We start from the raw sequence: 23,152 nt of genomic DNA, 5'->3' as shown, positions 1-23,152 counted from the left end.
TCGAGCGCGAGCTAAGCCTTCTGCGTCTACCGGACCTCCAGCATCCACTGGTTCTTTGACTACTGAAGAGATGGCGAAACGGTACATGATGATTGAAGCTGCTCACCTTGCGAAGAAACCTTCTCTGAGTACCAAAGCACCTACCCCTCCTATTCCTGCCTATGCTGTTTCTACTCAAGATTTTAATGCGGAAGCCATGGTTAGTGACTTTCCGGATGTAGGTTTTCACGCGCAAGGGTATGCTGCTGGGGAAATTGTTGGATTATCGTATGGGTCAATCTTGGCTGATACAGCGGCTACTAGGGGTATGGTATCGAATAAGAGCTACTTTGTGCACATGCGTCCCATCAAAGAAGTAGGAATTACTGGTATCTCGGATGGACAACAATTCGCTACTCACATAGGTTCAATCATATTACCTGGTTTCTCTCATCTTGACCATACTCCAACCGACATCTTAATTCCAAATGTGCTCTATGTACCGTCCATGAAGGTCAACTTATTATCTCTTAGTCAGCTTTGTGACGCTGGTGCAGCCTTTTCTGGGAGCTCCGAAAGTATCACGGTCACTGGTATGCCAGGAAATGCATACTTTGTATGTGGTAAAACTAAGGATGATACATTATGGCAGACAAAGGTTCGCTCATCTGTTTCAGAATTCGCATATTCCGCATCAGCTGAGCGTTGGCACTACCGCTTAGGTCATTTAAACTACTCTTCAATCAAGCACATGGCGTTGAATGGATGCCTCAAGGTTTCATCTTCTGTTATCTCTAAATCTTGTATTACATGCCAAAAGGCAAAGATTTCTCAGCCCCCGTTTCCTTCTCATTTTCCATCTTCTTCTTTACCTCTCAACAGAATTCACTCAGATGTGATTGGACCTTTTCCTTCTTCCATTGGTGGTGCGCGATATATAGTAACCTATGAGTCATACACAGATTCACAGACACGCCAATAGTTAGTTTGTGAATAAAAGAATAAGCTTGAACAGATGAAGTTCTAGCTTTGGTGCAGACACATAGAGATCTTTATAGATAGTAAAGTAATTGGATGAGAGAGTTAAAGAACATATCCATCAGAGTAAATCAAATAATAAGAAACATAACCAATCATCACGCAGGATGTACAGACACTTCAGTAACCAAAAGAAACATATCAAATATAAATCAAATAACTAATAATCAAATGAGTGAATTACTCCGATAGTCCAACATTCCCCCCTAACTCGAACACTCCTGAAAAGAAACCTGAGCACAACATCTCTCAAAGGCATCATAAGCCAAGGGCTTGGTAAGGAAATCAGCCGGCATTGAAGTAGTAGGCACATGACTAGTAACTATGTTCTTGAGCTTGACGTGATCACGAATGAAGTGATATCAAACGTCAATATGCTTTGACCTATCATTTACCACGGGTTCCTTAGTCAAAAAGATAGTACCTCTGTTGTCATTAAAAAGTTGAATGGCGTTGCCAACCGAAGAGAGCAATACAGCCGAGACCGGCAAGTCGAGGTCTTGAAATAATGATTTGAACCAGAGAGCATGACGCGCACAATCAGAAATAGACATGTATTCGGCCTCGGTGGTAGATAAAGCAGTTGACTTTTGTCGGCGACTTCGCCAACAGATGATCGAGTTGCCAAACGTAAAGAGATACCCAGTCACTGATCGTCAATCCAAAGGATTGTTGGCATAGTCGGCATCACCGAAACCTTTAAGCTCAGCAGGCATGTTGCCTCGAAACATGATACCACGGGATAGAGAGCCCTTGATGTACCTAACTAAATGTTTCACCGCATTCCAATGCTCAAAAGTATAACAAGAACTAAACCGAGACAATTGACTGACAGCGTATCCAATATCAGGCCGCGTGCTTATAGCAGCCCAATTGAGTGAGCCGATCAATGATTGATAAGGCAAGTGAGCTGCCGCCGACACATCTTCAGAACTTCCGTTCTTGAGACGCAGACCAACCGGAAAAGGGAGTTTAACGGGGTTGAGGTTATCCATGCCGAATCGATCAATCATGTCTTGTAAATAATGAGTTTGATCGATTGATATAGCTCCATTCGCATGATATTGCAAACGCATTCCAAGATGAAGTGATGGCTTGAGTTTCCATTTAAGTTGATATGATTTCAAAAGATGGCCACGAAATTCTTCAATTAAAGAGTCGTTGTTTGAGATTAAGAATCTGTCGTCAACGTGCATATGAAGATACATAAATTTTGAACCACGTCTATAGATAAAAAGACAGTTGTCCGCTTTTGAAGTGACAAAACCAAAGGCTAACAACTTAGTACGAAGGTCATCACTGAAATCTCGAGCTCCCTGCCGAGTACCATATAGAGATTTATGAAGTTCAACCACCATCCCTTCAGACCCAGGCTCTACAAAACCACAAACCTGTTGAATGTAAACTCTTTCTTTGATCAAACCATGAAAGAAAGCCGTCATTATGTCAAATTGAACAACTGAACAGCGGAGGTAAGCAGCAACTGCCACAAGTAATCGAAAGGTGTCCGACTTTCCTACTGATGAATAAGTATCATTGTAGTTGATACCTTCAATTTGTCGATTTCCGAAACAGACCCAACGAGCCTTATATTTCAGCACCTTTCCATTTTCATCACGTTTCTTTTTCAAAACCCACATACCACCAATGACACGAGCACCCGTTGGTCGAGGAACCAGTTTACCGACTTCATGTTGTTTAAGAGAATTGACTTCGACTTGCATTGCTTTCTTCCATTCATCCGCATCGACAGCATCCATAGCCTGTTTGTAAGTTGGTTCGTCATCCGCATTTGTACTAACATGACCGATGAAATTTCCCAGACGTTGAGGCTTACCAGTCTTTCGGACAGGCCGAGCAACGGTGACATTTGACGTTGATTCTTTTTGTTCGGGTGTAACATCTTTTCGAACAGGAGAATCGCATGTAGCAGGAGATCGAATTGAAGTAAGAAGCAAAGTCTTAAGAACAGGATCACGGATAGGAGTAGTTTCAGAAACATGATGAGGGTTTGAAAGTGGAGATGAACGTTTAGGAGTCGAAGTAGGAGTAGCAATAGTAGTAACAGGTGACGAAACAGATAAAACAGGTTCAGGAATATCACTACCACTATCCTCTAAGATGATAAAATTTGAATTTTCGGATGGAGGAGGGAGGAGAAAGGAAAAAGGTCCTCATTAAATATCACAGATCTTGTTACCACAATTTTCTTGTCGATTAAATCCCAAACCCTATAAGCCTTGGCCGTTAATTCATACCCTACAAGTACACCATCACGTCCTTTTAGGCCAAGCTTTCCTGAGATCCGCGGAGCCAAGTAAATAGCTGAACATCCCAGTGTTCGTAAAAACGCTGGATCAGGCCCATGCGATCCATCCCCCGGTATAAAGCTGTTCCATTTAGCTAATGGAGTATCATATTGTAAAAATGAATGAGGCGAATGGTTAAGAGTAAAGGTTGTAGCAATAGCTAATTCAGCCCAAAATTTAGTTGGAAGTGCCGCATGATGCAAATTGCATCTAATTCGTTCCACCAAACTTCTGTTGTACCGTTTGGAAATAGAATTATGTTCAGGGGTTTCAGCAGGACCTTGTTCTACAGTGATGCCATTATTTGTTAAATAGGATAGAAAAGATTTAGAATTGTACTCCCCACCTCTATCACTATGTAAAATCTTGATCTTTGTCTCAAACAACAATTCTACATAAGTTTTATATTTAACGAAACATTGAAAAACATCTGATTTAGATTTAATTGGAAAAATGGTAGCAAAACGAGAACAGTCATCTATGAACGTAACCAAATATTTAGCTCCACCAAGAGATGTCGGAAAAGGTCCCATAACATTAGAGTGAATACAATGTAACACATTAGAAGAAGGAGGAAAATGAGATTTAAAAGGAAGAGTCGAGATTTTTGCCTTCTGACAAGTTGTACAACTAGGAATAGATGAGCAAGATGACGAAACCCTGATTTTCCCATTTGCAGCTAAACGTTGAATTGATTCGTAATGTAGGTGACCTAAACGTCGATGCCAACATTCAGCTGATGCGGAAAAAGCTGATACTGAAGGTGACATACGAACCTTACACTCCCATAATTGATTATCAGAAGTCTTTCCACACACAAAATACAAATTTCCAGCTAACCCAGCAACTGTCAAACTGTCATCTGAGCCAGAAAAAGATGCTCCGTTGGTGCAAAGTTGACTTAGAGACAGAAGATTTACTGTCATAGTTGGTATGTAAAGGACTTCTGGAATTAGGATGTCGACAGGAAGATGAGTCTCTTCCAAGAAACCAGGCACCACAATGGTCCCGACATGAGTCGCATATTGAGGGACATTTGATATACCGGTAATCTTGACAGGTTGTATCTTCTTTAATTGAAAAAATAGTGATTTCTTGCTGACGATGTTGCGAGTAGCTGCCGTATCAGCCAAGATAGTACCCAAAGAAGTTTGACCAGATGCAGCCATGTAGGCATGAGCTGCGAAACCCTCATCCGGGAAATCATCAGCTAATTCTAAAGCGCTGAAAGCGTTCGAGGTGGTGACGTTAAAAGCAGAAGCTGAAGGAGCAGTCTTCTTAGCTGCGTGAGCGGCTTCTATTGATAGATAACGTTGAGCCATTTCGGATTGAGACAACCCATTTGAAGACGAGGCTGGACCAGTCGAAGCAGGTAAGATCTTCTTTGTACCGTTTTGAGCATGACATTGACGATTAGAATGAGGAAGACCCCTATGGTTTGGTAATTGGCATAAATCGTTCAAACCTGGACCGATTCGACGCGAGCCACGAACGTTGGAGGGAGGAACCAATGCTTTGTAAGCCGCGACAGAGGAGTTGCCAGACGAATTTCCCGCAGAAGACTGTTTCGCCGTCTCAAGAACCAGGCGATCCATGACAGATTGAACCGTTAACTTGGATAAGTCGGCAAAGAAAGGCGCAGTGATGAATTCGTAATCCTTTCCCAGACCGTTGCAGAGAAAAATAGCAAGCAATTTTGAAGATAATGCAATGTCCTTATCCTCAGCCAAATATTGAGCCAATTGATTGTGGAGTTTACGAATCTTGGTGATGAATTCGGAAAGGGGTTGACCAGGTTCAAGTTTAGCAGTCGCAATCTCACAGATGGTTGCAGCCGCGAGAACACCACCACTACTACCGTGAGCCTTAGATAGTTTTTCGTATGCAAGCTTAGGCGTATCGGTGATTTGAACAAGTGCGTCGTTCGCAGCATCCAAAGAATTTACGATTAATTCCATCACACACCCTTGTTGGCGTTTGTAGATGGTCAGTTCGGCAGCAGAAGTTGGCGGAGTATTGTCGGTAAGAAATCCAATCAAACCACGAGTCATCAAAGCAAAGTGTAAACGCTTATTCCAATGAGGAAACAAGCCATCGCTAAGAATCGGAATTTTGATTTTGTTATCAGAACCCAAGGTGACATTATCGGTCATTTCGATAGAAGGGAGAACAGTGTTGGTCGAAGAAGAACTTGAAGACCGATGATGAGTAGTAGACGCAGGTACAATAATGTCGGAAACCTGACGAGATGAAGAATCAAGCAAATCGGATACGTCGGATAGAGACAACGGAGATCCAGAATCGATGGGTGAAGAAGCCATGACGGAAGGATAATTCACAAAAAAAAAAAATTGATAAGAATTGCTGATGACGTATGGTGTATCGTGTTTACTCGGTAAAAAGGCTCATAACCTATGAGTCATACACAGATTCACAAACACGCCAATAGTTAGTTTGTGAATAAAAGAATAAGCTTGAACAGATGAAGTTCTTTATTTCATGAACACAACAAATATACACATATGCAGATAAGAGAAAGAAATAATAGAACTAATGTAAAAGTGAGAAACATACCTATGAGTCATACACAGATTCACAAACACACCAATAGTTAGTTTGTGAATAAAAGAATAAGCTTGAACAGATGAAGTTCTAGCTTTGGTGCAGACACATAGAGATCTTTATAGATAGTAAAGTAATTGGATGAGAGAGTTAAAGAACATATCCATCAGAGTAAATTAAATAATAAGAAACATAACCAATCATCACGCAGGATGTACAGACACTTCAGTAACCAAAAGAAACATATCAAATATAAATCAAATAACTAATAATCAAATGAGTGAATTACTCCGATAGTCCAACATAACCTTCATCAATGATTTTTCTCGCCACACAACTATTTTTCCTATCAAATTCAAGTCAGATGTTTTTAAATGTTTCCTCCAATACAAATCCCGTGTGGAATTATTGTTTAATTCAAAAATCAAGAATTTGCACAGCGATAGAGGAGGTGAATACCGCTCGAACAATTTCATATCATACTTAGAAGAACATGGAATCGGTCTTGAGCAAGGCCCCGCGGAGACACCTCAACATAATTCTATTGCAGAAAGGTACAATAGATCATTAATTGAAAGAGTAAGATGTGTGTTAGCGCATGGATATATCCCTGTACATCTATGGGCGGAAATAGCCCTAGCTGTAACATTCACCTTGAATCATTCGCCACATGCATTCCTTAAGTTTCATTCTCCTTTGAGCAAATGGAATGATCATCTACCAAGTACAGGATCTCATGATCCTGATCCCTCGTTTTTAAGGACACTTGGATGCTCTGTGATCTTTCTCGCAAATAAGACTTCTGGTAAACTAGGCCTGAAAGGTCGTGAAGGTGTCTTAATTGGTTATGAATTAGGCGCAAAGGCATATTGCATTTGGGATCTAGAGGAAAGAAAGGTGGTAATTACTCGGGTTGTCATTTTTAATGAGGATATCTTACCTTTTGAGAACTCACCTTCGATGGCGGAATCACCAAAAATTTTAATACTTGAAGACCCTGGATCAGACATCGATTCTTCTCCCTCTCAGTTTCCTTCTACATCTCATGCTCCAATTTTATCTGTTTCATCTAATACTTCAATTCCTGCTGCCACTCGATCTCCTGATTCGCCTTTATCTTCTTCTATTGTTGAATTACCTGCTTCAACTTATAATCTTCGTCCTCTAGTCTTATTGTCTTCTGCTTCACCCGCTAAATCATCCTCGAAGTCATCATCTATTACGCCTTCTGCTACAACTATCTCAGATGCCACTTCAATCGCTGCCTAACCAAGGATCGTACTTCCTTCTGGAGGGAAGAAAGCTGTACCTGTGCGACGATCCGAACATAATAAAAGTAAGCCAAGTTGATTAGGAGATTTCAAAGGTTTTCATGTAGGAACAAATACAGATGATGAACCTACGTATAAACAGGCAATGGCTGCTCCGGATGCTGTTGAATGGATCAAAGCTATGCAAGCGGAGTTTGACTCACTTAAATCTCATCAAGTAGGAAAGTTGGTGGCTAAACCGATAGGTGCTAGATTGATAGGGGGTATGTGGGTATTGAAAAAGAAACGAAATGAAAAAGGAGATGTTATTAAGTATAAAGCAAGATGGGTGTGCTTCGGAAATCATCAGATCGAAGGAATTGATTTCAACAACACATACTCTGCTGTTGGGAAGTCTGATACTTTTTGTTTACTGGTTTCTATTGCTGCCTATCTCAAGTGCTCGGTTGTTCAGTTTGACATTATTACAGCTTTTTTGCATGGTTTAATTAAGGAACGAGTATACATCCAACAAGTCAAAGGTTTTATCAAACCCGGATGTGAGGGAATGGTCTGGGAATTGGTCAAATCACTCTATGGTACTCGACAAGGAGCTAGAGATTTTAGTGATCATCTACAAAGTGTGTTATTGGCCTTTGGATTTGTAACATCGCAAGCGGACAATTGTCTTTTCATCTACCAAAGGGGTGATCATTTTCTATATCTTCATGTTCACGTAGATGATGGCTTTCTCATTTCAAACTCCGACAATCTCATTGAGGAGTTTTGTCGCCATTTACTCTTGTCTCACGAAGTTAAATGGAAGCCTAAACCCACCTTACACCTCGGTATGAGAATAACCTATCTTGACAATGGCGGTATTTTCTTGGATCAGTCTCACTACCTCCAAGACGTTCTAGAAAAATTTGGTATGGAAGATGTGAATTCGGTCAAGATCCCTTTTCCTCTTGGTTTAAAGTTATGTGCTGGTTCTTCCGATGACGTTCAAGCGGCGGCTCACCTTCCTTATCAGTCACTCATTGGCTCGCTCAACTGGGCATCTGTCAGCACCCGCCCCAATATCGCGTATGCCGTAAGTCAATTGGCTTGTTACAACTCTTGTTATACGTTTGAGCATTGGAACGCGGCCAAGCACTTGGTCAGATATCTTGCCGGATCTCTCTCCAGAGGTATCTTATTCAATGGGAATATGCCTGCGGATTTGAAAGGATTTGCTGTAGTAAATGGTGAGATCTCTCTTTATTTAGGTCAAATGTATATATTTAATTTCTTAACAAAATAACATTTAAGTAAGTAAAAATAGAACAAAACATTTGATAATTGAAAAAGAGAAATTGAGTACCTTAACAAAAACTACACAGGTAGAGATTCAACTTATAACACAAGATTTAAATCAAACAAAGTAGCCAAAAAGGAGTCTACATTGATAGAGTGAAATTTAGAGTTAGATAAGAAGAAACCTCAATGATAACGATTTGTAATTATAAGAACATAATTGAAATTGATTATACCTCCTTCCTTTTGGCTAATTGTTCAAGTTTGATTTAGATTCGGTTTTGTAGTTGAAGGGGATTGTCGTGTAGTATTGAGCTTGTTAGGACTTAATCGAAAAGGTCACAACGTTTAGACGATCAAAAGAAACTGATGACAGAGAAAAAGATCATTCAAGTTAAAGGCAAACCGTGTTTGCCGGCAAAACTTGACAAAACTCCCAATCAGTACTTTCAAATTGGAGGTTTACGCGTTCTTTGAATAAAATCCCTAGCTCACGCGCTCACCTCATCTTGATCGTCAAGCTCCCATCAAAGCACCTCATCATACAATCATCTCAATTCAAGCCCATCCTTCAATTCACTTCAACCTACTTCAAATTCAACTTCAATCATCGACTACAATCAGGAACTCACTTCAATCTTGATGCTTTACCTTCTTTATCAACTCTCGATCACTTCCTCATTTCAACCAATCAAAGAACATGAACAATCCGATCAAATCATTGTATCTTTGAATGATCAATCAACCCCAACCTCTTCTTACAAATGGTCATGCATGTGGCCAATTACTTCAGCTTCACTTTGGTTATCTAACTTAGCTCACCATATAACTGAACTAAAACATGCTTCAGATGGCACAAGTAGTGGTGAACGGTATTCTCCAACAGCTTCTTTACCACTTGATGCTTCACTCAAACAACATCCAAGAGCTTGGCAGATGGCTCCTTTACCTGAACATGCTGTTTGGGTTCAATTGAATTTGCAAGCTTGTTTGGATCATCAGATTGGTAAAAGTGCAACTGTTGATCTTCCAAAGGTCTGTTTACCTCTCTTTTCAAAATCAAATTGTTCCTCTTCATGATTTTTTTGGATCGACTATATGTAGGACCTATATCCACCCCCTCGTATGCATCATCATCTGTGATTTAACATGCAGACAGACAATGTATCATATCAATATGACTGTTTTGTAATTCTCCATAAAATGATGACTGAATAGCAATCTTGAGCTAACCATCCAGTTTACCATTCCGTTCCAGCGCACTCATCTCATATGGACCACGATGCATCGGACTCATTACTGTGACAGGCAAGAAGAACTGATCACTCATCTCGGAAAAGCTTCTTGTAAAGCCTACTTCGACCCTGAAAATCACGGATGACTTCCTAACTTCACCACACCTTCTTCACCGACTTCGATAAGGCTCAGAAAACTGGACTTGGGGATGATCCAGTACCACGTACGCGAGTCTTCTGAAAAGACTGTTCACGCACTCATCAATTGAAACCGACGCAAAGAAAGAAAACTGACAGCTTTTCAACTTGTTACCATATTTTATAACGGTTTATCATCTAGGACCCAAACCTTTTAAATCCTTTATCGCGCAACTCACTGCAAACACTCGAGACTTTTGAACAATCATAACATTAAGCAAGAAAAAAGCTAAACCCTGATAACACTTTCTTTTAATTCTCTTTATTTTAGCACTGACTAACAGACTAACTTGATATCACTCTAACAAAACAATAACCTTCCCAAAAAACACGAATACAAGTAGAATAAGATGAGCAAAAGAAAACAAAATCCTCCTTCCTGCAGAAAGCCTCCCCTCTACTCAAACTGATCAGAAACCTATTTAAGTTTCTCTTTTGATTTTATTGCTTCTCTCTTCTTGATACTTTTATTGAGTTGCTTTTGATTCTCTTTTACTTTTCTGACTGTTCTGTTTTTGTTGTGTTTCATGTCGTCTCAATCCAAATCAATGCTCAGATAACCCCTACCTCGATCGAGACGTTTCACGCTTCGCCACTGCCTGTTACCTTCCAATTTCCGCTCATCGGATCTAAAATCATCATAACATCAACGTTTAACCAGGAAGATGTTCTGCTTACAAAACTCGAAAAAATGCATCACCGGTGTGATTTTCGAGTTTTGGACCTGGTCATAAACCTACCGCAATGGCAAATCCTGGCAAACCCCTTGCTGTTTTACTACTGTGGATCAAATCACATGCCCCGTCCTTCTCAGATTCAATCATCTACTTATCGCGTAGTTTGACATCACCTAACCAACTGGATACAGCAAATGGCGAATGGCATGCAATGAAGTCAGCAAATCTGGTTTGGCATGATAGTACTATGGTTGTGGAAAGTCAAAATTTGAGGTGATTTAAATCATGACCTACTCCTCCAAAGGCTACTACCAGTACGCCACTGCCATCATCAACTTCACCAGATGCAAAGCTTAGCTAATATTGAAATTGAAGAACGTTCAAATTGCAGGTTGAAGAGACCCATTAAAAAGCCATCTACAACAAAAAGACCTACACAACTATTGGTGTTGAAGAATGTCAGCGTTCACAATAATTTAAAGAATTTGAGTAAAGCAATGAAATCAATTTGTAAACCTGAAAATAAAACAGCACCCTTCAAAGCTTTTGATTTGACTCAAGATCACAGTTGATGTTGATTGTTTTTTTGGAGAAATTAAAAAAGGTAAGTATCATCTTTCAGCTGGGTTTAATCAAGCAATCCAATTTTCTTGAAGGCTTTCTAAGTACTTCAGTTGATCCATCACAGAAACTGTTTGCAGATGATTATTGAATTTCTACTGTCTTCAGATTCATGATTACATTTTTTGTTAATTTTCCAATTGGAGTCACCTGGATTCAAATCACTCACCTGTATTCTTTCATTGCAAGATAATGTATTGATTTTAAAGTTTGACTCACAACTGATGGTGATCTCAAGTATGCTTGATCTTGAGGTTTTATTCCAAAATCTATGTCACATCATAGTCAATCACTATCCTCAACTTTGAACAGTCACTTTCATCCATTTGTCTTGAACAAATTGATCAGAACATCTGATTGGGGAAGGTATGTTCTTTCATATTCATTGACTGTCTAGCTTTTGCTAAAAAAAACTTACAATACCTTCTGATTGATTTTCAATCTCCGTAGAATCTTCAGATCAGTTATGTCATTAAAATTGCCTTGATTCCAAACCAATCGCCTCCAAATATAACATTAAATTGGAATGTCTCATTTCCTCTTCACATATTTCAAGAATTTCCAAGAAAAATCAGAATTGATTGGGTGATTCTAGATCACTTTTTAGTAGCAGAAAAGTCGGGGTGACTCAGTTACATTTCAATAGTGAACTTGTGACTTCATCTGGAGTCTATGTATATGCTACTTCAAAACAAAAATTCTATTTGAAAGTGGGTCAATAACTATTTGATCTCACTTTAAATAAAACTACACTCAATGGGGTCGGAATTAGATCTATAACTGTGAGTGAAGGTCATCAATCAAAGTGTGATGTTGAAAATTGTCGGACTAATACAATGAAATAAAAGCCCAAGCTTTGTGAATTTTGGCTGGAAAAGATTATTTAATGCTATTAAACTTTTATCTGTAGAAAATGGTTTAAATAATAATAGTGAAAAGAAATGGATATTATCAAAGTTTGTAAAATGTGTTTTGATGAAGAAAGAATCAAGGATCATGAAATTATGGGAAAAGAGTTGGGAATTGATGGGAATGGGTTGAGTAAAGATGAAGTTTGTGCGGGTTCTAAAAATTGAGTTGGGTATTGGTGATAATTTAGAAAAAACAAAGATTAGTTTCTATGTATGATTATCAAGTTTTTATGTAAAGTTTGGAAGAGTTTATTAACTTTTTGAATTCTGATTATTCATTGCTGGGATTCTTTTTGGTTTTGTGACTAAAAAGATTTGATACATGTTATATACCTAAGTTGAAGAAGAAGCAGAAAAAGGAAAAAAGATAACTAAAAGTACAGTAAACCCTGTACTATCTGGTACGCTTGGTGGGAGCACTTGGTATCAGGTTTAGCAGGCTACCAGGTAGCAGAGGACCAGTTAGTACAGGAGTCACTGCATCAAAGGAAAAAATGTAGATACAAGTCACTGCCAACAAAGATGCCTCGGATTGGAGAATCTTCAGATGGCATCAGCCTCAGACACAGGTTCCAAGTAAGTGGTCTTGGCAAACTTTGAGCCAAAGGAAGCTTTGCATTGATTGCTTGGATACACAGTCCAAGGGAATTCACATCTGAGTATACCTTGGATATACCTCAGATTTCCAATCCGAGGTATCTTTGCCAGCAGTGAGCTGTAAATTTATTCTGGTGAAGTTACAAGGACAATGACAGACTCTTGATGGTTATTATTGATTTTGAATGTAGAATCCTTTAACCCAATTGGTATGCACACGTTGTTGTGTTTCTTGATGAGTGCCGTGTTTGTAAGTCATTTGGTTGCCATATACAGCATTCAATTGATGGTGACTATACAAAGATGGTCCATCCACAATGTGTTCATTCAAGTATAATAAGGTGGTTGTCTAATTTTGTAAGCCACTGTACCATCAGTGATGGACAAAGACCACTGTTTCAGGCACTGGTATCTACATAGGCAGGAATAATGATGCATCAGGCGGATGTGAGCTGTTGATGCGGCGCCCGCCGCCCAGTTGTGCTAGTAAATATGATTGATGAGATCTTTTTGGTGAGGAAGAAGAAAACCTTCTGAGTCGAACACAATCATATTATAAGTAGAAACATATCAGTGACGTAATTGTACATCATTTGGTCAGCAACATCAGTCAGCAGCACACAAATTCAGGACACACAGCAACACAGCATTTAATCAGGTCAGGTCAGTACATCAATGATCGAATCATAGCAACGGTGATTTGACATAATCATAACACTCCCCCTAAATCACAACGCGTCATATGTAGTTGAGTTAAAGCAGCTTGATGTTTGACACTCCCTAATGGTTTAGTTAAAACATCGGCTATCATATCTTCAGAAGCGACTTGATGAATTGACATAAGATTCTTCATAATGAGATCTCTGAGATATTGGTAGCGTACTTCGATATGTTTAGAGTTGGGATTTAATTGAGCTTCTTGACTAATTGTTACGGCACCGGTGTTGTCATTGATGAGTAGTGGTGGTTTCGAAATTTTCAGATTCAAACTCGTCATCAGAATTGACATCCAGCGTAGTTGCTTAGCACATTTGTTGGAGGAAATGTATTCGGCTTCAGTTGTTGATTGTGCGACGACGGATTGTTTCTTAGTAGTCCAGCAGATAGGATTGTTGTATAGTGTGAGAGTGAATCCGGAGGTTGACTTTTTGGTAACAAATGACGTGGCGTAATCGGCATCTGCCCAACCGCACAATTCTGGTTGATTATCAGTCGATGCAGTGTAGTGTAAACCCATTGATAATGTTCCTTTCAAATACCTGAATAGATGACAGATTGCGGACCAGTGAAATGTGTTGGGGTTAGTAGCAAACTGAGTGAGTAAATTGACAGTGAAGGTTAGATCTGGTCGAGTATGAAGAGCTAGATGATTGAACATGCCGAGAGCCTGTTGGCAGGTGAGTACTTTCACTGAATCTCCTTGACTTGCAACAAGAGCGTGAATATTCATTGGAGCAGGGGTTTTGATCGAATTGCAGTCGCTCATTTCGAAACGGTCAAGAGTCTTCTTAGCGAAGTCGGTTTGATGAAGTAGAATGGATCCATCCTTCTTCCAGTCAAGACTGTATCCGAGATGTTGAGTTGGCTTCTCTTTGATCTTCATGGTGAACGCTTTTTTCAAATCGGTGAAAAGTTGTTGAATTAGGCTTTTGTCTTTGCTTACAACAAATCCGTCATCAACGTGAATATGAAGAAACATCGTTTTGTCGTTGTTTACAAAGAGAGATTCGTCACCCTGGGACGATACCATACCAGCGGTAAGTAGCACCTCTACTAGCTTGGCTTTCCATCGTCGAGGAGCTTGTTTAGTTCCGTAGAGCGATTTGTACAACAACCAGACAAAATGTTCTCGTCCAATTTCTTCAAATCCACTTACTTGAGAGACGTAAATGGGAGCGTCGATAAGACCTTCTAAGAATGCTGTTTCAATATCAAATTGAAAAGCATAGTACCTGTTTTGAACGGTCAGAACGAGTAGGAGTTTAAAAGATTCATTACGAGCTACTGATGCGTAGGTTCGGAAGTAATGGATTCCTTCGTCTTGATCATTTCCTAAACACACCCATCTTGCTTTGAAACGAGAAGTTTCGCCAAATTCATTCAGCTTTTTCTTCAGGCGCCACATACCTCCAATGATTTTGTCGTGTGATGGCGGCGGGACAAGAGTACCAGTTTCTTTTGAGATTAAAGAGTTGAATTCACTCTGCATAGCTTCTTTCCATTTTGGAGCTTCATCAGGATTGTTCAAGGCGTTTCTCAGACTTACATCGATTGCTAGATGTACTTCGAGTTCTTCTTCGAGTTCTTCAGGAGGTTCAGGTTTTTGACGGCGAGTTGATTTCAAAATGTTGGAAGTGTCAATCTTTGATGAAATGTCTTTCGGCGCTTTGTCTTCATAAGGGATGTAAGTGTGATGTGATTTTTTCGAAGGGGCTTCAGTTGGCTTATCGAGTGGTGGAATGATCGGGGACTGGGCGGGTGAAGGCATTGCCGGGGTACTGGTAGCAGTAGCGGTAATTTGCTTCAAAGGTTTGAGATTTATGACCACATTTTCAGATTTGTAAGTTATTTTTCGATCTGGTAATGTTTCCACAGGTTTTTTTACTGATGATTCTGAAGTGTAAGGAAAATTCATGGGTGAAGGCGAGTAATCCCGACTTATCACTATATGGCAATTTTTGAGGTTTAGAAATCGAGCGGCGTCTGAGAATGGCTCGTAGCCGAGAAACAACATGGACACAGATGGGGGTTGAATTTTTGACTCATTTTGTTGTCGAACAAAAACTTTTAAACCGAACGGAATTAAATTGGTAAGCTTGCGAACCGGTTCAATACTGAGGTTAAGATCATTAAGTACACTGACCGGAGAAACCCATTTCAAAGGTTTAGAGGGAAGTATATTAATAAGTTGTGATGCATATCTTGCAGCTTCGTCCCAGAAGTTAGTTGGAACTGATGACTGAGCCAAGATACATCTCATCTTAACTAGTAAAGTCTGGTTAAATCGTTTGGCAAGACCATTTGTTTCTGGTGAGTTAGCCGGTCCTTGTTCAATTGATATACCCAACCTAGCGAATTCATTAATGAGAAATGTTGAAGTGAATTCACCGCCACGATCAGAGTGAAAGTACGCGGGGTTGGAGCCGGTTTTTGATTTTATTTCAGCCACGTAGTGTAGGATACGGTTAGGAGCTTCGGACTTCTTTTTTAGCAAATAGATCCGATTGAACCTTGAGAAATCATCGATCAAGACAAGAATATACTTGAAGCCTTGACCGGTAATTGGAGTGATTTGAAGGATATCAGAATGAATTTTTTCAAAAGGTTTGGATGCACTAGGAATAGGATTGGAATGAGGAGAGCGTTTCATTTTACAACGGAGACAAATGAGACATCCCGTACTGTCTATGACGGCTGACGAGTTGATGTTGTTCAGTTTGAGAAAATTTTTTAAGTAGATGTCCAAAGGATGGCCTAATATGATGTGCCAATCCTTTGGCTCGGCCAGATTTATTTCTTGAGCCATGTTCAAAGACGATGTGGTTCTTGAAACATACAAGTCACCTTCGCGGTAAAATCTAAAGATGATTTTTTCGCCAAGTCGGATTTGAACTTTTCGATGAGAATGAATAACGTTCATTCCATGATCTTCGAGTTGAGTTGTTGAGATCAGATTCCTTGGTCCGCTTTCAGAGTAATATACCGGATGAATGATAGTTCCTCCAAAATTAAGCTTTCCAACGTGTGAAATCGAAACGGCTCCTCCATAGGTATTGAGGGATTTGGTGATTGGAACTGGGTCAATAAGTAGTTCGAGATTGTTGACAGTGGATTTGGTGGCACCAGAATCGTAAACAAGTTGAAGTTTTTCTGCACCGAGATAGTTGACAGTGTCAGTGAGCATGAAACCAGTATCTTCAACATCTTCATCATGAGAGTCTCAAATGTGATCAGCGTGTTCATCGGAATCAGAGGAATCTTGAACGTGATGTGCTTCAGATGATTTGTGTTGAGATAAGTGTTGAGCAACGAGTCGGGCGACTTTTTCATCGATAGATTCAAAGTTCTTCACAAAAGGCTTTTTTGTTGTCACTATACTTTTAGGGTTAAAGGATTGAGAAGGAGATTTATAGGGTGGAGTAGATGTACTGGGCTTATCGACCTTCTTGCCTTTAACACGAGAAAAATTGATGACATCTGTTTCTTGTGAGTCGCGACGATTATGTTCCATAATCATTTTGTCGTAACAGGTTTCAAAGCTGAAAGGTTTAAGATCCCAAAAATTTTGAATTAGAGGAGTTAAGCTTTCGTCGTCATTAAAACTTAATAAGAAGAAAATCGCAGCAAGTTCAGTCGAAATAGTTAAGACTTGAGGAGTAGTGGAAGCCAATGAGGCAGAGATGGAAGTATATATTCCAGAGAATAGATCACAATGTTCTTGGATGGAACCTCCAGGAATATAGCAAACAGCCATCCAATTTTGCACCTTCATTCCGATCATTAGAATGGAGGATACACCACAGGATTTGGATAACGCAACGTAGGCGTCGTGAAAACTTTTGCTGTTTTTAAGCAAAATTGAGCGAAGTTCGAGTGAAACAGTTTCGAAGAGTTTGTTGATTGCCCAAGCGTTTTTGCGTTTGAAAGCGGGTTTGTCGGTGTTGGATTTGATCCATTTTTCATCCAAAAGATCGTCATAGCCTTTGGCGACGAGAATGTTTTCAAAACAAATCTGCCACTCATGCCAGTTCTTTCGAGTCAACTTGGTTATTTTGACTTTTGAAGAATGATGAGTATCGGAATCGGACGAAGAATCTTCATCTTTATCGGCTTTCTCAGTCTGTTTGCTTGAGAAAGTCGGCTGCGACATTTCGATTTAGTCCTAGAAACTACGAATGTTAAGAATTAAAATATAATTTGCCAAGAGGAGTCTCTTGCTACCATGTAGTAAATGGTGAGATCTCTCTTTATTTAGGTCAAATGTATATATTTAATTTCTTAAAAGTAAAAATAGAACGAAACATTTGATAAATGAAAAAGAGAAATTGAGTACCTTAACAAAAACTACACAGGTAGAGATTCAACTTATAACACGAGATTTAAATCAAACAAAGTAGCCAAAAAGGAGTCTACATTGATAGAGTGAAATTTAGAGTTAGATAAGAAGAAACCTCAATGATAACGATTTGTAATTATAAGAACATAATTGAAATTGATTATACCTCCTTCCTTTTGGCGAATTGTTCAAGTTTGATTTAGATTTGGTTTTGTAGTTGAAGGGGATTGTCGTGTAGTATTGAGCTTGTTAGGACTTAATCGAAAAGGTCACAACGTTTAGACGATCAAAAGAAACTGATGACAGAGAAAAAGATAAATATGATTGATGAGATCTTTTTGGTGAGGAAGAAGAAAACCTTCTGAGTCGAACACAATCATATTATAAGTAGAAACATATCAGTGACGTAATTGTACATCATTCGGTCAGCAACATCAGTCAGCAGCACACAAATTCAGGACACACAGCAACACAGCATTTAATCAGGTCAGGTCAGTACATCAATGATCGAATCATAGCAACGGTGATTTGACATAATCATAACATTTGCGGATGCCGATTACGCCAATGACATCAATGATCGTCGATCCGTCACTGGTTATTTGTTCACATTTGGTAACGCTATCATCTCTTGGAGAAGTCGTCGACAAAAATCCACTGCCCTCTCTACTACCGAGGCAGAATATATGTCAGTCTCTGATTGGGCGCGACAAGCTATTTGGTTCAAATTGTTGTTTCAAGACCTCAACATTCCTGTTTCAGCGGTTAGCATATCGTCTGTCGGTGATGCTATTCAACTCTTCAACGACAATCGCGGCACTGTATTATTATCAAAAGAACCCGTAATAAATGAAAGATCTAAGCACATTGACGTTAGATATCATTTCATTTGTGACCACATCAAATTGAAGAACATCGTGACTACTCATGTTTCAACAACTGCTACGCCGGCCGATTTTCTAACTAAACCTTTATCAATTGATGTTTTTGAGCGATGCTGTGGGCAGGTTTCTGTGTGTGACTGCACAAGTTAGGGGGGAATGTTGGTTGTAGTAGGATGAGCATTTGAGAGATGAAATATCTCAATTTGTCATGTTGTTCCTGATAGATCTGCTGATCTTAGCATTTGTATTTCCTCTTTCAATATTTGATTTTCTCTCTTACAGTTACTCGTATGTTTCTCTTAACTCTTAGCAGTGTCTTGTTTTTCTGTCTTTAAAAGCACCTATGAGTCTTCACAAGGGTTTGATCCTCATGTTTTCAAACCCTTTCTTCATCACTAAAGCAATCTCTTACTTACGATGTATTGCTTTTACCGTGATTGACTCTTAGGTAAGCTTTTCTCTTTTGTAGTTTTCTCTCATCATCATTTCTATCTTCACTGTACATGTTATGTGTGTTGTTTTCATGTTTGTGCTGTCAGAAATAAAGATGTTTTCAAACCCTTTCTTCATCACTAAAGCAATCTCTTACTTACGACATATTGCTTTTACCGTGATTGACTCATAGGGAGGAGCAGCTATGGGGATTGAAACTAGAAGTCATCAGACACGTAATTCACTGCGACCAACTCAGCATCTCCCTTTCAGAAGAAAAACACTCGACATTGGTAGCTGAACTACAATATTTCGCGAGCAGCAGATCACAGCCGCTAGTCGAGTGGCAGCGCCTAACGGGCTGGGCCAACTGGGCGCTAAATGTGTTCCCCTTGGGCAGATGGTCATTACAGTCGTCGTGGGACAAGATCACGGGAAAAAATCTGAGAAACGCCGGAGTCCCTCTGAATAAATCAACCAAAGATGACCTTCTTTGGCTCGCGGAAGCTTTTCAACACTGGGACGGCAGGATGATACTAAACTCATTACATTGGGAACTGGGCTCAGCCGACAGGACTTATTTCTGTGATGCCTGCACGACCGGCATTGGAGTTTGGGAACCGTTCGCGGGTCAAATGTGGAGTCTCAAAATTCCGCCACCCGCTCGAGCAATCTATTGGGCAGAGCTTCTCGCGGTTCTCACAGCAATAGACCTATCAATCCAACACAAACCCAGAAGGGTGCTGATCTTCACGGACTCGGAATCAGTTTGCTACTTTTTCTCTTTGCATAACGCAATTAGTTCAATAAGACCACTCTTCAAGCACGTGGTTACGGCCCTGCTCAAGAACTCCATCGATGTCAAGGTGAGACATGTCTCAGGCGACAGAAACGTCATCACCGACGCTCTATCGCGGGCCTCTCTAAAGGGCATCAGAAAACTCCTCCCAAAGTCATCTCACATTAACCTCCCATCCATCCCTCAACACCTCGATGAAGGAGTAAAAAATTAATCTTCTCAAAAATCGCACAAAAAAAATTTTCTTTCGTTTTTCTTTCATCTTGTCTTTCATCCAACATGCCGCCGAAACCAAAAACCACAGAAACTTTCAGATCCTTTGAAAATTGCGAAGCTTTGAACGCCGAAGACATTAGCAACCACCTCGAACCCGCTTCCAAAAAGAAATACGAATGTGGCACTAAAAAATTTGCACAATTCTGCAAAGATCACAATAGACCCCTCGACCCAAATGAAGAAAACTTAGCACATGTTATCACCGTCACAGCCAGAAAAATCAAACCCGGTACCGTTAAAAAATACTTGACCGGAATTTCATACGTTTATCGTAAACAGTTCCCAATGGTCGACATCGCACGCTCATCCGAACAAATTAAAAGCACCGTGCGAGGAGTCAAAAAAATGTTTTCAGTCGCGACCAAACAAGCCCCAGCTTTCACCTTAATCAACATGCACCTCGCTTACCAATCATTCGACTCATCCTTCAATGACTTACTCTTCCGAGCCATCCTCGGCCTTGGATTTTTCGGCCTGCATCATCTTGGCAAATTGGTAGTCCCAGATCAAATATTGCTTAGAAATCCAAGAAAGTGATCAGACGCTCTTCCCTTATCATATCGACGTGCGGCAGAGCTGCCTCATATAACCTCCCGTATCACAAAGGCAACCCACTTTACAAAGGCAGCCCAGTGGTCATCATCCGCTGCGAAAACAGCGCCATCTGCCCAATTTCCGCCCTGACTACGTACGTCGTCAACCGCGACAAACGCTTTCCATCACACCTGTTCCTGCTCGTGCGAGCCAACGGATCTCTGCCAGCACGCTCCTGGTTCATATCACAAATGCAATCCGTCTTCAACACCACGCGCTCAGGACATTCGCTATGAGCCGGTGGAGCGACGGCGCTATCTCAAGCCGGCATGCCGCTGGATTCGATTCAAGCAATGGGAAGGTGGTCCTTGGAGGCTTTCAAGCTTTACATCAGGTGCCACCCAGCGCTGAACATGCAAGTTCGCGAAACCCACATGCCTGTGATCGGCGAGACGTTGGGGGAGCAGTTAATCTTCCCAGGGGTTGCTCCCGTAAGTCCAAATCAAATCTATGATTCATTCCTCGTCAGTATGCGTCCTGACTCGTAACCAATCTACACAGTCAATGTTAGAACAGTTTCAATCACACGCACGCAGACACACGGTGGCACCAGCCGTAGTCAGCTCAGGTACGTAACTGCTCCACAAAAGCACGTCGTCAGCAGCTAACGAGTCTTGTTCTTCGAACACAGTCTCCTCGAACACGTTCCCATCAAGTTCACGAGACGCCACAGGCGACCTCATGCTTCCAGCCCAGGTAAGCCTACAGTCTTTGACGGTAGTAGCCACACCGGCTGACGATTCTGATCCTACAGGAACAGTTTCAGTTCAAGCGCCGTGCGCCGCCCTGGAAGCCCTACAGCAGGTTATCCATACACTAGTGAGCCCAATTCCAGTGGAAAAGGGTATAACTAATCGCTGACAAGTATTACATCCAATTGTCGCAGGATGATCCTTTTCAAAAAACAACCAAAGAGAGACGTCCGACCACTGCGACTTTGTCGCTCATCAAAATCTTATCTCTACCATCACCATCACCCTTTATATACAAGGGTGGTCGTGCCGTCTTTTTTCCTTTTTCTCCCTGCCTATCTGGTTGCGTTTGTGGGGGAAATGAATTCCGGGCCCAGGCCCACTTTGGTAGCCACTCTTGCACCTTGCCACACCGCGCCAAACCCATTCCTTGGAAGTTGGCTCACAGAGTTGACTAAAGGGAATGGGTGAAGGCGTGGGTCATCCAAGCAAGAAGTGCAATTGGCTCCACCAAGGAAACAGCGGGATCGTGTCACGACTCGCAAATGAGCTCCATTAGAATTTGGGACGCAGCTCCGATGGGGTTCTTTCAAACCCCCTCTCTCTTTTGATCCAGTCTCGATTCCGTTTGTCCCAGAAAATTAACAAATCTTTTTACAAAAAATTGTTTCAACTTTCCTCTTCAAATTTCCACTCAAAAAATACGTCTAAATACAGTATAGCAGAAGTTTCATCCAAGTTCTTCAATACATCTAATACTGAAAAAAAAAATTATTGCCCGCCCGCCTACACCCTTAGCAACAAAATGTAGAAATAGTCATAAACCGCCCTCATGTGTTGTCTTTTTTCCTTTTTCTCCCTGCTTATCTGGTTGCGTTTGTGGGGGAAATGAATTCCGGGCCCAGGCCCACTTTGGTAGCCACTCTTGCACCTTGCCACACCGCGCCAAACCCATTCCCTTGGGTTTGAAAATCATAAAGGGTATTGGGAAGATCAGTGTAATTGAAGTAGTGTTATTTGGGTTATCTATTCTTAAGATGTGATCCTTTACTGATTCATTACTCATCTCAAATCAATGATGTCATCATCTTAATCATCTTATGATATCATCTTTGTTTTCGTTATGGTTATGCTATGTTTCCTTGTTGACCGTTTGTTGGTATAAATTGGTGTTGCTTTGCTCTACTTTTTGTTTCTCTTTCTTCACCGATTTCTACCTTTACTTCGAGCAGGTATTTACTGCTCTCATCGGTCATAGAGATTGTTATCTCTTCTTTAGCTAACATTAGCATTCCCTCAGCTTTTTAGCCAACTCGCAATTAGTGTGAATTGGAATGGAAAGTGGAGATTGTGTGTGTGGTTCAACAGTTTGGGAAAATGGAATCTTCATCATTTAAGTTCTAGAGTATAATTTCTAATTTCCAATTTCCAAGTGATCAAGTTTTTTTTGGATCCCGGTATCCCCACCACCCCCTCCCTATCACAGCTAGTGAAAGCATTACTTACCAGTGACACAAGCTGTGACAGTATTGTCCAGCCGCACTGAAAGGTCTCTGGATTTTGTTTTCTCAAGTTTGCTCGGTATGAATAGCACTTAAAACAATTTTAAAGCACACATCAGCTAATCAACCTTCCCAAAAGCATTTAGCTTCTACTGGTTCACTACCTCCTCATGAATCAAAATTTTGATACCAACTTCTAGAGAATTTGATGCGACTACTAGTTTGGGTTACTAATTTCCTTGGT

General features: G+C 40.5%; 2 protein-coding genes across 2 annotated transcripts; one reads left to right on the top strand and one right to left on the bottom strand.

Moving 5' to 3' along the window:
• Window positions 1–16,044: 16,044 nt before the first annotated feature.
• MELLADRAFT_104811 (uncharacterized protein) lies at window positions 16,045–16,577 on the bottom strand (the record flags this gene model as incomplete). Its single annotated transcript, XM_007407962.1, has 2 exons — window positions 16,045–16,189; window positions 16,231–16,577. 2 exons carry the CDS (start codon window positions 16,575–16,577, stop codon window positions 16,045–16,047), a joined length of 492 nt encoding a protein of 163 aa, XP_007408024.1.
• Window positions 16,578–20,028: 3,451 nt separating this feature from the next.
• On the top strand, window positions 20,029–20,815 carry MELLADRAFT_71388 (uncharacterized protein; the record flags this gene model as incomplete). The annotated part of the gene is made up of 1 exon (XM_007408232.1): window positions 20,029–20,815. One exon carries the CDS (start codon window positions 20,124–20,126, stop codon window positions 20,655–20,657), a length of 534 nt encoding a protein of 177 aa, XP_007408294.1.
• Window positions 20,816–23,152: the final 2,337 nt, after the last annotated feature.

Source organism: Melampsora larici-populina (genome assembly GCF_000204055.1).
Source record: "Melampsora larici-populina 98AG31 unplaced genomic scaffold MELLAscaffold_11, whole genome shotgun sequence".
In the NCBI taxonomy this organism is placed as follows: Eukaryota; Fungi; Basidiomycota; class Pucciniomycetes; order Pucciniales; family Melampsoraceae; genus Melampsora; species Melampsora laricis-populina.
This window is presented reverse-complemented; position numbering and strand designations above follow the sequence as displayed.